General features: G+C 37.4%; 2 protein-coding genes across 2 annotated transcripts in view; one reads left to right on the top strand and one right to left on the bottom strand.

Annotated features, from left to right (window-relative positions):
• Positions 1 to 16,573, bottom strand: part of LOC6646114 — a 172,660-nt gene that overhangs the window by 60,040 nt on the left and 96,047 nt on the right. The window lies entirely within an intron of this gene.
• Positions 4,912 to 6,198, top strand: LOC124460134 (parafibromin). Its single transcript, XM_047010368.1, has 2 exons — positions 4,912 to 5,701; positions 5,764 to 6,198. Exons 1-2 carry the CDS (start codon positions 4,955 to 4,957, stop codon positions 6,103 to 6,105), a joined length of 1,089 nt encoding a protein of 362 aa, XP_046866324.1. The 5' UTR covers positions 4,912 to 4,954; the 3' UTR covers positions 6,106 to 6,198.

The raw sequence follows: 16,573 nt of genomic DNA, 5'->3' as shown, positions 1-16,573 counted from the left end.
CTTGCAAATGTTAACAATTTTTTAAGAATTTTTCCTCCTTGTTTATGTTGATATCTTTTAATTGTTTTCAGCCATTTTGCTGAAACGAAATTTGATAATATGAAGTATAATTTGAAACAGATCCGATAGAACTTCTTCTTCTAACGAAGTCCTTAAAATTGACAGAACTAGATACTCAAGTCCATTCTGAAGTATTATACTGAACTATGTCTAAAGATATTCCACGAAATAGAAATGAAAAATTAATCCTAAATATATTTATGTAATAAATTGTTCATGTTTTCTTTTTATGACTATTTAGTTAGGAGTGGAAGTAAAAAGATTTTGAGACTTGTATTAATCTACACTTAATCGAACAGAATTTTCCAAAATAATGTTTGTGAAATGATAATTCCGTTTATCCTCTGAAGGTTTAGACGTCATAAGATGTACAAGTACAAGACGCTTGGATTTTACAGTATATCTTCATTCTAAAACCGGGTTTTTAATGTTGATATCCAAACCAATAGTTTGTCTATAGTGTAAACCGTCCACCTTTATATACTAACTATATTTCTAACTATATTGTCTAAGTACTATTCGAAGAGCTACTTTAAGAGTGTGAAACTTCGCCATAGTGTAATTAGCTAAAGATCGCCTTATTGTTTTAAAAACTAGCCACAGATGTTGCAAAGCAAAATTCATAACACAAATCAAAAAACGAAAATACAAAAAAATAGAAAACAAGCAAAGAAGCCACAACTTGAATCACATGGCGTATGCTTGATATTTGCCAAGGGCCTTCTTCTATTTCAATTTCTTCCTTGTTGCCTTCATTCCTTTAAAAGGTAAGTGCAAAAGTAGAAAGAGTCAGGGAGTAGTAGAGATGACAACTGCTGCAACTTGAATGGCCACTTCAGTTGTAACTGTTGCACATCAAACAGACATCAAAAAGTGCAAATATGATAGCGTACGAAAGAGATAGAGAGGCACAAGGAAAGTGGACGCGCCAAGAATGCTAAAGAAACGAATGCGAATACCAAAACGTATAGCAATGCGAATGTGAATGAAGTTGCCAAGTTGTTTGTAAAACTTTTCAAAAAGGTTAGCAGGGACTTTAGCCCTTCTCTCTTTGTGTGTGTGTGTGTGTGCGTGTGTGTATTCCTGTGTGTGGACACTCGAAAACAAGCTCATCAACTGTGACAACAACAAACGTCATCGTTGGCATGACGATGATGCAGTTAGAAGAGTGTCCTTCATGCTCGTTCATATCCGTTCCGCCACTCCTGGCTGACCATTGACTCGGCTGTCATCATTCCCCATTGAAGAAGTTTCGATGTCACTGAGATTTACTGTCAACTTGAAACGCGGCGAGCACTACTTGATCGGAATTTTAAAGTGAAAGTTTTGCCAACTTTTGTCTCGATGCTAGGTTCTTCTTTAAGATGTGTGTGTCTTCTTTTGACCAACACTTAAGATGAGTGTGTGACCTATTTTTCAAATTTCTAATCAGCTAATTAACCAACAATATAGAAAAGTGTTGTTTTCTTTAGAAAATCTTCAACAGACTAGTTAAGCAACACTTACAATTACTAGATCCAATAATCTAAGCCTCGATTTTGCTGGTTAACCAACACTTAAGATTAGTGTGAAGCATTAACTAAATGAAAATTGGCTGCACTGCTTGCCTTTTCTTTCAAACTTAAATTGGTATACAACCATTGAAATGCTGTAATAAATATTCCATCTCAATCCGAATCTCAGTGTCATTCATTATGTCAGGCAATCAGCTACTTATTCGCCCTACTTTATAGTTTCGGATGGGTATTTTTTTCTCCTCCTACCCCTAGTTGTTGCCTCGAAAAACTCATTTTCATTAAATTGTCTCTGTCCCAACAGCGAATGTCGAAGGAAACAGCAAAAAAAAAAAGAAAGAAAGGAAAAATGAAAACAATTTGCCAACGAAAGTAATAAAGAGGCAGCCTTGAAGACCCATAAATACATGCATGTATGTATATGTGTGATGTGTGTGTGTGTGTGTGTGTGTGTGTGTGTGTGGAGTGTGGGTGTTTATGACCGTGTATGTGAGTCTCATTGGCGCTTTATGCTGAAGCCTGGCATTGCCATCAACATCTCCTTGGGTCTCGTTCGCTTTTTTTTCTCGGCTTTTCTCATATTTGTTTAGCTCTGACATTTTATTTTTACTGTTTATAAGCTGACAAAATTGTTTTTACCAAGACGTTAAGCAGAGAGAAGGAGAGTTGGAGTGGGAGGGTCTTGCCACATAAATGGCCCATGTAATGAAATAAACGAAGAACAACCACAAGGAATAATTGGCCACAAACCAAGAAATTCACAAAAACGACTTTATCTTGTCAATGTGCCGAAACTGAAATTTCATGCTTTTTCTTTTTCCTTTGGTTATTCTCAACATTTTTTTCCTTAGTTCTTTTCAATTTTGTGCACTTGAATGCAAACGCTGATGGGCACGTCCAGTTGCATTTGGACCCAATTTTTTCCCTTGCTATGCAATTTCCCTTTTACGCTGCTTTGCAATGCGTATTCGCATTCTTCGCTCTGATGAAATTTGATGTTATGAATGTGTTCATCTCTTTTCCTGCATTCGCCCCTAATTCTTTTCACACTTCGCTGATTTTTCTGTGTATGTGTGTGGGGCGAAAAAAAATTCAAATTGTAGTCGAATATGCCCCATATTTGTGTCAGTAGCAGCATTGTTTTCTATTTTCATTCTAGTTGAATGAAACTAACTGAGATTGAAAGTACATATGTATACTATGATGTGTGTGAAGAAATTCAATTTACCTAGTACAATCGGTTTGACTAGAACCGCTAAAAAAATTGAGAAAACTCTATTGTGCTTAAATATATTTAAAAACTGAATTGAACACCTCATTCAAGTCTTTTAAGCAAACTAGTTATCCTAGCATACTTTTGGGCATGCATAACATGCTACAGTCTTTCATGCCTCATTAGTTTAAAGAAGCTTAATACAATTCAGTTTGAACAGCGTATGAAAAAGAGAAAAAGAAAATAGTTGAGAGTATGCCTAAGATATTATTTAGTTCGTTGCTTCATTTCCTTAGCATACTTTTAGGTGTAAATGGCTCGATTTAACCCGTTTTGCCTTCTTGAACCCTTTTATCATATATACCCTTTTTAATGGTCTTTCGTCGTCTTTATGCCTTTTCTCCGTGCGCCGTAATTCAATAAACTCAATTAGTGGAAAGTCTAATGAGCAATCAGACGACGCCTCCCACTCGTATTACCCCACTCAAACCCTTCAAACCCCCCGTTTCCCGTTAACATTCGTGACGCCCAGTGTGGGCTCCTCTATACATTGTAATTAACATGCCAAAAGCCCATAGACGTAAGGTGAGACTTCGGTTTATAGCATTTTTTTAATGGCGCATTGTTAACGCGCAAAGAGCAGACAAAAACCGAGATGAAGAACAAAAAAAGAAGTAAGTAGAGAAACAAAAGCGAAAAGCAGCGAAAAAAAAAAGAACAACAACTGGTGCTGCCAACGGGCAATACAATTTGCCGTGACAAATGCGGCCATAAACAAAAATGGCGAATACGATGGCAATGGCGATGGCGGCGTCGCCATTTTCTAGTGCAACGACAAAATGGCTGCCAGGATCTCTGGCTATGGCTATAGCTCTGAGTCTGGGGTCCATGTCTGTGGGCTGTGTATGTGGGATTGCGATGAAAATTTCATTTCACAGGCGACGACGACGACGACGACGACAACGGCGGCGGCGACCTTTTATGGAATTTATCACACGCGAAACCCCGTTGAACTCTTTCTCTGTTTCTTCTCCCTCCCTATCGCTTGAGTGCAGTTTGCCCGCGCGTTTTTGGTAATGAAATTTCGCTTTAGCAATTACGTATAAACCCAAAAGGGAACTGACGGCATTGGCAGCATACCAAAGAGAGCGAGAAAGAGCAGCTGAGCAGCTAATAGCCTCAGAGACTGCATAAAATATAACCGAGTGGTTTGCCCTCCACCCACTTTCCGCCGCCCTCTACGCAGAAATCAATTTCAGACCTCAACTCCATGTATTGACAAGCAAAAAAACAAAACCGAAACAAAATCATAATAAACTCTGGCTTCAAGGCAACATTGAGAAAAAGATGAGGGGCCAGCAAAAGCAAAAAAGAAGAAAAAAAGAAAACACATTTTATGAAAATATTTTTTTGCCTTGCAGCTAAAATGTTATTAAAGTCAATAACATAAAGCAGGGGACAATTTCATCTACAAGAAAGCAACAAGACGGAGGAAAAAAATCGAAAACAGAGAAAAACAAAACCCAAATATAAAAAAAAAACTCACCAAGAGAAAGAGAAAAAAACTTTTTCTCAAATAAAAATAGCTTACAAATAAAAACAACTCGAGGGCAAAGTGATGCAGGAGGCGTAACGAACGATGGGCAGAGGCAATGTAATAAAAATAAATAATGGCAAAAAGTTTAAATATTTACGAGTTTTTTATGTGCCTAGGCAAAAGAGGTGCTACTAACAGAAGAGACTACAGAAACTTGAGTAGTAATGTCAATTAATTGATTGCAAAACAATTCTTTTCGAAGAAAACAAGGAAAACGTACATAGAAAGCCGACTGTGTGATACCTTATAGTAAAACATTTCAGTCTTTTAGCAGAGTTTTGCTGAGGATAGTCATAGATATAGATGGAAATTAATTAAACAGAAGTCTACTGATGAAAGAATTAAATTGCACTAGCTGGATCTTCCTCCTTGATCTTTGATTGCTCTAATAGCCTCTAACTGCTGCTATTTTTCCCTATAATATCTTTTCTCTCATAAGCTTAAAACAAACTTTGGGATACATCCATGTATTTGGAATATTATTTTCAAAGTAGGCCTGGATGAAAGCATCTTCATTTTTTTGGGTGAACAGAAGAAAAAAAAGTTTTAAAAACTATTTGTTGACAAAAAATGGAAGAAAATGCTCAGCCTAAGACCCTGTTGGAGTCCATGTCGATTGAGACGATTGCAGAAATCAAGGCCAAACGTTTGGCAAACAAAAAAGATGCCATTAGAGCCTTGGGATTAAGGGTGAAGAAAAAAGTACCACAACCGGATGAAAAGGACAATTTGGAGGTAAAGTCTGTGGCGGAAATCGCCATGGCACGTGAACGTTATCATCGAAATCGCCAAGAGTTGTTGATGGGTGAAAACGAAGTGTCGGGAGTACTGAAAACGTTGTCCAAGGTTTTTGACTTTCGTAAACGACGCCTGGTAGACAAAACACGGGAGGCATCTGCAAAGTCGTCGGGCAATATTAGTGCGAACAAGAAAGAACAGTCGAAGCTGCGTGAGGTTCCTGTGGTGCCACCGCAATTGGAACCCACAATAGAGCGTAACTCCAAATATAATCGTTACGGTCAGGAGCGTTTCCTCAAACCAGTGGGAGTAAAGGGCAAGGAGGAATTTGGCATCAATCCATTGGGTACAAATATAGCAAAGCCATCTACATCTTCATCGGCATCTCGTCGTCGGACCTCTTTGCAACAGCGTAAGACAGTGCTTCCCATTATTGTTGTACCAAAGGCACTGACCAGCATGGTCACCTTACATAATGCCAAGCAATTGCTGCAGGATATGCGCTATGTGTCCGTAGATGAAATGCGTCAAAAAGGATCACAATATCTGGAGGAAGTCATTATCGAAAGACGTGTTCAGGTGAGTATAAATGACCTCTCCTCACAGTTAGTAGTTATCGTAGGCTTTCGATAACTCTGCAGGGTGATATTTTGCGTTATCGTGTTATCGATAACGTATCTCGACTAAAAGAAAACGAATGGAATCAAGTTGCCGCTGTCTTTGCCCTTGGACCACATTGGCAATTTAAGGGCTGGCCCCATAAAGGTGATCCGGCAGACATTTTCCATCACGTTTGCGCATTCCATTTACATTTTAAGGATTCGCCTATTCACAAGGATCTCAGGAACATGCAGGTGAATGAATTGAGTCTACCGAAATATGAAAGGCACATGGATTGTGGCATTCTAATGGAATTCTGGAATAAGCTGGATCAACATATTGCCCACAATCATCAGCAGTTTGCATTCATGAGGCAAAAGTAGTTAGTCAACTGAGACAGCTTTTTGCCTTGTCCCCGAGAACTCACACATACAAACACACACACACACACACACAAAAAACACACACACACACACAAAAACACAAAATAAGATAAAACAAAATAAACGAAAAAAAATCAATAAATGAATAAATGACAAAGACCCAAAGGGGCGGATCAAAAGTAGGAGGCGGTTGCCTTCAACTGGGAATTGTTCGTGGTGGACCTTTGGCAATAAAAAAAGTGTACCAACGCATCAGAAAAATATATCACGTATCTATAAAAATCGTATAAAAAAACGTTGCAAAAACTGCAAACTTGGCAAGAACAAAAAAAAAAAAAACAGAATTAAGAGCACAAACAAGTCGTTTCAGGCAAGGCGAGTTGCGGAGGATGATGATAGCCTAGAGGTAGGGAAGGAAAGTTGAATAGAGGTTGGGGTAAGTTACCAGCAAAATGAAACGCAAGCGTGAGACAAGAGCTAAATGACACACAAAGGAGCTGTTGAAGATTGTGTGTGTGTGTGAGGTTATACTTATGTAAGTCACTGTGCGTTGTCGTTCCACACAAACGTAAAACTGTCAACGATGGGTGGCAGCAATGGGCTAGATGTTGGGTTTTGAGCCATCTACGAGTTGGCTTAGTGAGCAGCGCAATAAAAATCACTGGCAAAATGGCAATTTTTATATATTTAAATAAAAAACCCCAAGCCAGAATGGTTTTACGTGCGTGTGTGTGTGTGTGAGGTTAAATATGAAGCAATTGACAGGCTTTCAACGATTGCACAGTGGCATAGAATCACTAAAACAACTTCCTCAAAATGATTTCCCCGATATTGACTACGAGAATAATAGATGTTAACTTTGCCTTAAATAATAATTCAAAAAAAGTAGTTATACAACTCTTTAGATGATAATAAATTAAGTGTGTAGTAATAATAAAATAAATCTGTCGACAATAATAATATCGAAAAAAGAAGAGAGGCTGAGTAAGGGAACTTCTTTTAAGAAATAGCCGAACAGAAATTCAGAAATTTCCTAAAAAATAGTTTTCTAATAAAATTTTAGGCCTACTTTTGAAGGACATAATATTGAAATTTGGAATCCTATGATATTAAATCACAACCTTTTCCGCTAATCATTAATATGGACATATATTGTATTATAGACAAGGAGGAAAACTTGATTGTCTTATTTTAATATATCCATTGAAAGCTCAATATACCACAAAAAAATTTATTAAAATTAGATTTTAAAAATACTTTAATATTACATAACAAATTCTAAAATTTTATACCAGATTGATTTCGGTTAAGGTTTTAAAAAGTTACATTTGGTTAATAGAGTTCATGAATGTATGTATTAAATATCTTATTCGATGAAACATGATTACAAGAAGCTACTTGATTCATTTTTATACCATACACCCATAGGGTGAAATGGTATATTAAAGTCGCCAAAATGTATGTAACAGGCAGAAGGAAGCATCTCCGACCCCACAAAGTATATATATTCTTGATCAGGATCAACAGCCGAGTCGATCTAGCCATGTCCGTCTGTCCGTCCGTCTGTCCGTCCGTCCGTCTGTCCGTCTGTCCGTCCGTCCGTCTGTCCGTCTGTCCGTATGAACACCTAGATCTCGGAGACTATAAGAGCTAGAGCCACCAAATTTTGTATGTAGACTCGTGTAGTATGTAGAGTGATCAAGTTTATTTCAAATTTTTGCCACGCCCCTTTCCGCCCCCGCAATTTAATAAAAGCGTTTATCTCAAAAACTATTCTAGCTAGAGACACCATATTTGGTATGTATATTCGCTTAGTAAATGCACACATTTTGTATGTATAAAAATTTTGCCACGCCCTTTTCCGCCCCCGTAATTTGAAAAACTTGATTATCTCCCGTATTTTTTTACCTTATGCAATCAAATTTGGCACACTTAAATTTAATAACTAGCAAAATACCAAATTTGATCAAAATCGGACAAAAAACAGTCGAGTTATGCATATAAACGTTTTTCCATAAGGCCGGAGTTGGCCGTTGGCTGGTGGGGGCGCTAGGGTGCTCGTATGATTGAGTGAGCGAGATACTAAGATATGCTTGTAAGAAGCATGTGAAAATGCTTGAAATATTTGCTTTACTGGTGTATGGTATACCAAAGTCGGCGAGACGACTTACTTACTTCATTTTGATAATCTTTAACCACTGTGCCACCTTTATGTGTTAGCTAGTTACCAAAGTAGCTGCAGCTACTTATGTGAACTTCCTCAATGTGCCGCCGCCTGTTACAATTGTTACTACTACTACTTTAGCTCCTGCTTTCTGCAACCTTTTTGTAACCTGATTGACTATCAGATAATTCGCCAACTTACGCAACAAGATCAAGACAAAGGCAGGTCCTGGATACCCAATGAAAATGTGGGCGTGGCTAACCATTCACATGTGGAAGCAACGCATCGTGTGTGTGGGCGTGAGGAAATCGAGTTCCTTTCGCCAATATTCAATTTTATAAATTGAACCAAAGTAGAAATAAAAAAAGAAAGTTAAATTGAATTCAAGCATTGGCTAAGGACGCATAAAATACAGAGAACGAACAGAAAACAGAGAATGAAGAGAAAGGTGGAATGGAAATTAAATAAAGTGACAACAATTTACATGAATTTATCAAACTAAAAGCCATTGCATCATCGTGAAAATCCTTTTGAGAAGCTCGCACCGAAAAGCAGTTTTTTATTTTTTATTTATGGCAAACTAATGCAAAACCCACTAAATTCTCTCTTAGATAGATGGGCATGGTCGTAAATTTGTTTGGGAAATTTGCATTTTCGTTTCGAGTGGATTGCCATTGCAATTGAAAATCGCCAAAAAGAGAGACCAAGACCAAAAACTAGCAAATTGGTTCATAATTCAGTCTAGTAAGTGCCAGATTTTAGATGCTTACATAAAATTTAGATTCCTTATATTTTATAGTGGCTCAAGGACTGGCCATCTCAATGACATTTGAATGTAAGAACATTTTTATTTATTTAAGCCAACAAGCGATTTCCTTTAAGCAGTTTAAAGTTGTCTTTCAATTTGTAAACGTCTTGATTTCCGTCAACACAATGATAGGAACTTCGTTAACAATATTTTATCTTAATCGACTAGTAAATTATCCGTGTTCTATTTCTTAACACTTTATTTGAGTATATACTTAATTTAAGTTACTTATGGCTTAAAATTGCAATTAATATTATTTGTTGCTTTTAAACACTGAAATTCAATTCCCTCTATTTAACTTCTTATGGAGTTTTACAACACCTAAAAAGGTTTTATATTAAGTAATTGCATCTTCCATCACTTTTAAACTTTACTCTACTATTTATAGATGCCAAACTGATGGCCAAGTTAAAAACTGATAATATCTGATCAAATATTTCAACACTCTGACTTACAAAAACCTCATGTATGAAACAGGACAAAGTTTTCACCAACACCTGAAGCACCTGAAATCCCTTCATGAGGAAAAGTGTAAAACAAAAAAACAGAAGAAAAATAAAACTTTGACAAAAAGTTCAACATGAATGAAGCAAGTTGACGGAAAAGAAAGGTATAAAAGCAAAGGGGGAGCAAGCAGGGGATACATACATAATCAAAAGCAAAATGTTAAGAGAAATCATAAGTCTTCTTTACATTGGCCAATGCTCTTCAATTCCATTCAATTCAAACAAATGATTCCTTTTGCCAGGGCAGCCCCATTAAGTAGGCAGCTTTCCAAGTGGCAAACGAACATGATCCTGTATTTACATTACAAGTGTTGCACAGACACACACGAACCGACACACATACACACACAGACCAACGCAGACACACTCTCACACTAACACTCAAACTCACACTCATACACACGTTTGTGCGGTCAATTCGCTGCTGCTCCTGTGCTCAGTCCGCCAGCAACTTTTCAACTTGCGCCAATCAAACAAGTTCAATAACGGTAATTAACAGTGCAAAGGCAAATGCTATTGAAGTGGGCATGGCATGGACGACTGGACGGTAGGACGTCAGGACAGCAGGACAGCAGGACGACAGAACGCCAGAGAGTATAGACTGAGAGGTAGTTAGTGTTGCGCATAGAGGTTAGAGTAGGTAGTGCTTTGGCAATTTTGTGAAAAGTTCAAAGCTATTAGCATGTCGATGCGATGCTTCAAACTGAACTAACCTGCCACTCCTTCTGCTCCTCCCTGCCCCTTCGACGCTTCCGACCTCTTCTCATACTCTCTGCTCTGTTTTACTCATCGAATCCGTTACAGCCTAATGATGGCACTGTCCGCCATCAGTTAAAGGCTATTAGCGTGAAGGGAGTAAGATGGGTTGGCTCTGAAAGTGAAGGCATTTTTCGCATCTACAGCCTAAATGGCCGTCAACATTGTCGGCATTCACTCGGCATGTCAGTTTTGATTGAACCTGATGGCTTCTCCGCATACCTCCAGCCTTTTCGTTCCCTCTCAATGCGATATAATTGTGAATGATGTGGCAGTGCCCGGCAGTTCTCCCTCTAATGGTTATTAATGTGAAATAATTGGTATAGATTCCGTTACTACATGAGTATGAAAAGTATGAAAATGTCGCTACCAGATTTCTGGGTGATGATGATGGTATATAAAGTACATTTCCGGCCTCGTGTGCATTAGCGGATCTATCAATTTGTAACATTTTCAACCTCATATTAACCACATACACTCACACAAAAAGAAGCAAACCTACTGACGACCCATATCAAAAGAGAGAGAGAGAAAAAAAATTATATAGGAAAGAACGTGATAACTAAGAAGCGAAACGGAGGAATGAGGTGTGAGGCAGTATGTGTGTGTGTGTGTGAGTGTGTGGAGTGGAATCTTGGCCTTGCATCCGTTTCACTTTATTCTTTTCGTCGGCAGCCACTTTGGCAGCAGCACAACTTGAACATGAGTGCAATCAAATGTATTACATTTTGTGCAACTTAAGCGGCGGCTGAAGTGCTGAAGACAGCTGGCACGAATGGCAGGAACAGCAAGGAGGGAGCCACATATGGTGGGTAGGAGGAGGAGGATTCCTGTAGCAGTAAGCAAGAAAAAGGATATCATGGATATATCCGCCTTTCGGGTGCAATGATTTCCTGCAAGAGAAGTTCAAGCGTTGAGGAAAAACTAAGCAGATGAAGTGGCAGGCAGCCAGGCAGGCAGACGGTGGAGCGGGCAGCATGTGAGTTTGCCTTGGCGCCGTAAAGTATGCAACATGCGCCACACATAAAAATTGGGCCAAACAAGGAAATTGCCAAGAAATGCATTTTCTGTGAAGCGATGTATGCATATATACCTTGAGACTGGCAAATCAATTGAGTTTGCTCGACAAATATCCGCTCAAATGGAAATTGACACAGTCAGTCAGAGAGAGAGAGAGAGATAGAAAGGGACAATTATAGCTCACATTGCATCAACATTAACTTTGTATAAGATTTTTAACTATGACAAATTCACAATGTTTGCTCAATTGGCTATAATGCTTTGATTGATGACAGAAAGCAGTCCAAAAGACAGAGGGAGAGAGAGACAGATGAAAAGGAAGGAGACAGCTAAAGAAGTAACACTAAGATGACATGCCATGATATGATTATCCAACAATTTAAACTGTACTCGAATGTTTGCCAACTAATCAATAGTTAGAAGAGAATGTGAGCAGAGAGAATCAGCCAACAGTTAGTTTGCTTTTTTGTTTTTCTTCCTTTTTCTGTCTCTCTCTCTCTTTCTGTAGTATTCTCTCTTATCATTGTCCTTGGCGTTTGTCAAACACAAAAAAAAACAGCATATAAAGGAAGAAAACTTGCAAAATTCTCTGCTCAAACAGTTGAAGCATGAAAAAATTTAAAAGACGAAAGAAAAAAGACACAGAGGGAGGTGGAAGGTAATGGCAAACGTAAGGAACTTTATACCTAAAAGGGATTTATTTGATGACTTGTCTAACTCGTGCCGTTGACTCACACAGACAGAAGAGACGCAGAGACAGAAGAGCCAGACAAACAGACAGACAGACTGTCCCGGCATGACGCAGCACTTTTACAAATGAAGTTTTATAACTTTGCCTTCGCCATTCTACGATTTAACCAAACAGCCAACCACCCACCTACTGTGTGTGTTTGAGAAAAGAGGGCGAGACAGTCACCCAAAATAAAAAAAATAAAAAAATGCTAAAATGCGACAAAATGGAATGAAATTAAATGCATTTTGAAAAATGATAAAGTTTGATGCCATGTCATGGAGCGGCAATAGTAGAAAGCAAAAGATGCAGGAAGGCAAACAGAAAAAGGAAGGAGAAGAAAAGGAAGTGGACCAAGATGGGAAGGAGATAATATAAAATCGAACCGGTATGCATTTAAAAGTATGTACTTAAAGCACAAAGTTAATAAATTAAAAAAGAGGCAGCCCATTTGATTTCGCTTTGAAATCAGATTAGCCAAAAGACTTACGACATCAAAGTTTAGCCTTAGATAACTCACCTGCAAGTAGAAAGAGAGAGAGAGAAAGAAAATATTTAGTTATTTGCATAATGAGATTTTAATTTTGTTTAATTCTTTAAAGGAAAGCATTAGATAAATTGATTGCATCATAATCTTAGGCACAATTCGTAAAGTAATTAACCAGAGAAAAAGGTTGAAACGGTAAACTTGTTCGTCCATTGAATTAATTTCCTATTTCAAAATACTACAGAGCTAATCAATATATAGAAATATATTATTATTATAAGTTGATTAATACTTTTGAAAACCGAAATCAAGAAGCAACATCTTCTCAATCTTCTAAAATTACAATTCTCTCTTAATTAATTAAATTGAATAATTAAAATTTATCAAAACAAACCTTAATAAGCCATATAACTGGGCACATAAGTAGCTCTTAAGCTTTTCCAGCGAAATAAAGAATTCTTTATTGACCGATTTGTATTGGACAGCTTTTGAGGCTGCCCTCAAATTGCTTTTCGTCGAATCACTTTGAGTACATAAATATATTAAGAATATTTTCGAACTCTCTTTCAAACTTTCTCATTTAATATGCCATTTTCTATCACTCACAATTAAAAGTTTCGTTTCACTTTAAATAAAAATGTTCCTCTGTTGCCTTTGCTACTGCTTTGCTTTCCATATAATATATGCGAGTATAGTATGTATACATATTTCTTACAATTTTGTCTATAAAATGATTAAAACTAACACTGAGCCACAAGCTGTTTCAGTCAGAACGAGTGAGAAGAGGAGGAGGAGGAGGAGAAGGAAGCTGGTGGGAATAAAAACAATTTGACAAAAGTTCCAACTATTTCTCTCACTTCTCGTTTTGGCTACCTAACTGTCGAACATTGTCTCTGGGTTCCTGGTCAAAAGTGCAGCAACTAACTACTGTCTTTCTCTCTTTCTATTTCTCTGTCTATCTCACTCTCTCTCTTTCTCTCTTCTTGTGTGTGCGTGTTGCCGCTGGCTTTGACTATTTTGCAAAAGCGTATAATAATTTTCACAGGATATGAAAAAAGTTTGTAGTTGTCGCTTCCGTTTTGCCTGGCTTGCAGTCTCTGTCGCTCTATCTGTCTGTGTGAGTGTGCGAATGTGTATGTGAGTGTGTGTGCGTGGCCTGCGGCTTGCCATTTGAATGCCCGCTTGTTCCTGGCTGCTGCTATTCTTCTTCTGATGCAGCTTCTGCTCCTCCCCCTCATACTATTCTCTTGTCTGACCCATCTCTATGTTGTTGTAGTAATTGGACAAGTCACTGGCTAAAGTGGCAACTTACATACAGCAACAGCACCAACAACAATAATAACAACAACTGTAAGAACAACAATGACACTACTTTTATTAACATTTGCCAGGGACTCTCTCGCTCTCTGTCTCTCTCTCTCCTCTGTCCCTTATTCACCTCTTTCTCTTGCCCCTGTCACACCATTCTCTGAAATTTTTGCTAATTGCAATTGTTGTTGCTGTCTTGTTTCATATATGTTGGCACATTTGTTGCTGCTGCTTTTGGCTTTTCCTGCTTCTGCTCTTGCTCCTACTTCTGCTGCTGCTGTTGCTGCAGTTGCTTCTGTGAAATTATTAATTGCTTTTTTAATTAAAATAATACATTTCGCTTAATTTCATTTTTGGTTTATCCAAAAACAAAAAATATAAAGAGATATATATGTACATACGAATATGAAACATTTTCCACACTCTAACCAGACATGATAATTATGGTCATATATTCAGTAGTTAAGCGTTTTTAATTTCAATAGTAATAATTCGAAAATTTTTGCTATTTATGTTCATACATATATTCCTCTTATATACACTTGATTAACTTCATCGTTCGTTATCATTTGCTACATGCTGCGTATACTCGATATATTATATTTCGTCTCAACCTTATGCCATAATGTATCTTTGGCTAAAGCATAACTTGGCATCATATACACACACTCTAACCAGATCCTTTCAATGTAGCTCGAAACCTGCTCGTCCAGACATGACTGTGGGTCTGCTTTTAGTTGCTGCTATCCCCCAGTCGCTGATTGGCGCATAACTCACGCTTTTCAGCGCCAAAGTGCACTCAGCTTTGCCACCTGCCCACACCAACACCACGACCAACGACCCATACCCAGGAGCTAACACAGAGCCTTTTTCCTTCTTTCACACAAGCAACCATTTGGCTCTATCCTTAAGCCAATAATAAATTTCTGCTACAATTTTGTGGCAAAGCTGCAGTTTGTCAGAATTAGCTGGAGATTGAAGTTAGCTTTCTATATGTTGATCGATATGCGACAGAAAAGAAGGAGAATATACACAAAAACGAGAGAGACAGACCTCAAGCCTAAAAATAGGCAACACATTTATAATTCACTAAAATTTTAAAACAGCGCACATACATCACCCACATACATACGCGTATCCACACCCACACACACAGGAATTCATTAAAACCAGCAAAGTAACTGCTAATTAAGACATCTTACTGTTTGAAATTTTCGACAAATTTTCGGAAAATCGATAGCTTTACGTTAACAATTAATATGTATGTATATGATATGCTCATTAGTTAAAAGCTGTAATATGTAATAATTGCCCTCGATAGATGTTAAATATAGACTTCATCTCCCTTAAGAAAATGATGTATTACAGTTTAAAGCTCTTTTGGTGACCTAAATTATGTTTTACGTACCCCATATTGGTAGATATTTAGGAGGAAGTTTAAATTGATACTTAAAAGCATAAAGTAATTTCGAATAACTAATAGACAGAGAACTTTTAAGGCAATAAGGAGTTCTAGTCAGTAATTTTTTTAAATATAAGTGAGATATATTAATTCATATTTATTTTAAATTTTTGTTGCTACGTAAATCGAGTTTATTTTCCTTTCGCTTTATGGTTGTTGATTCTTTGGCATTAAAATCAATTAAAAGCTTTTATAAGGAAATGAAACCACGCGGTAATATTTTGCTTACTTTGGATTGAAAATGTTTAACGGACCTGATTAAAGTATTTAACAAATTTTCAATAGGAAATAAAACGTTGTGCCCTTTTCAATCCCTCCTTAGATGCCACTTCTCATACATTTCTTGCAAAGTTTTAAAAAATTCCATTAAAATAGCCGATTTCCATTCACATTTCGTCAGTACATTTCAGAATCTATGCGTAATTCAAGGCAGTTTCCGTTTAAATAGCAACAACAAAATGTCTATTAAATTAAATTTAACTTTTCTTTAAATCAACATCGTATTAAAGCTAGACCAAAAAGTTGCTTAGACATCAAAGTCGGCGCGTTAATTAATTTTGCAACCCTTAAGGTTGAGAGAAAATTTTGCTTCTTAAGTAAATCCAATTTAACAATTCACCCACTAAGGCACACACACACACACAAATACACTCACTGAGGACGTGACCTGTTGGCATATTCATTAGAAATTTATACAAAGATAAAGTGAAAAATATGTGATGTGAAATCAAAGATCTGACAAGCTGAGTCACTGTGTCACACAAAATCAAAGGTCACACGTCAGAGGCGAAATGATTTTCATTATCATTCTGATAATGATTTTCCACAATTGAGAATATTAATTACAGACACACACGCCATTTGGTGTTGGTGTTTTTTCCCCCATTTTTTTACCTTTTTTTTCATCATTTATGTTTTGTTTGCACATCATTTTGTTCCATCTCTTTCTCACTCATTCGTTCGTTTTGTCTTTGCCCCCAAGAAATTATCATAACATAATTGACAGTTGGCGTGGCGCTGAAGCTCAAAGGATTTTGCCATAAACTCACACGCACACTCACTCACTCACTCACTGACACACAAGGATATAATATTTACGCCCTTAATTAATACTCAGGGTCCTGAGAAGGGGCCACGCCCCATTTAAGGCATGTTTAATGGCCAAGTGAAGTGAATGTAATGAGCTCTAATGTGGATTTTAGTTTCATATTTATGACTAACTAAGTG

The sequence above is a fragment of the Drosophila willistoni genome (assembly GCF_018902025.1).
Source record: "Drosophila willistoni isolate 14030-0811.24 chromosome 2L unlocalized genomic scaffold, UCI_dwil_1.1 Seg72.1, whole genome shotgun sequence".
Lineage (NCBI taxonomy): Eukaryota > Metazoa > Arthropoda > Insecta > Diptera > Drosophilidae > Drosophila > Drosophila willistoni.
This window is presented reverse-complemented; position numbering and strand designations above follow the sequence as displayed.

Bases quoted from the DNA above. Each gene is read 5' to 3' on its own strand.
- LOC124460134 (XM_047010368.1), top strand. From the start codon at position 4,955: ATGGAAGAAAATGCTCAGCCTAAGACCCTGTTGGAGTCCATGTCGATT. The intron at 5,702-5,763 runs GTGAGTATAAAT...ATAACTCTGCAG, and splicing joins TTATCGAAAGACGTGTTCAG to GGTGATATTTTGCGTTATCG.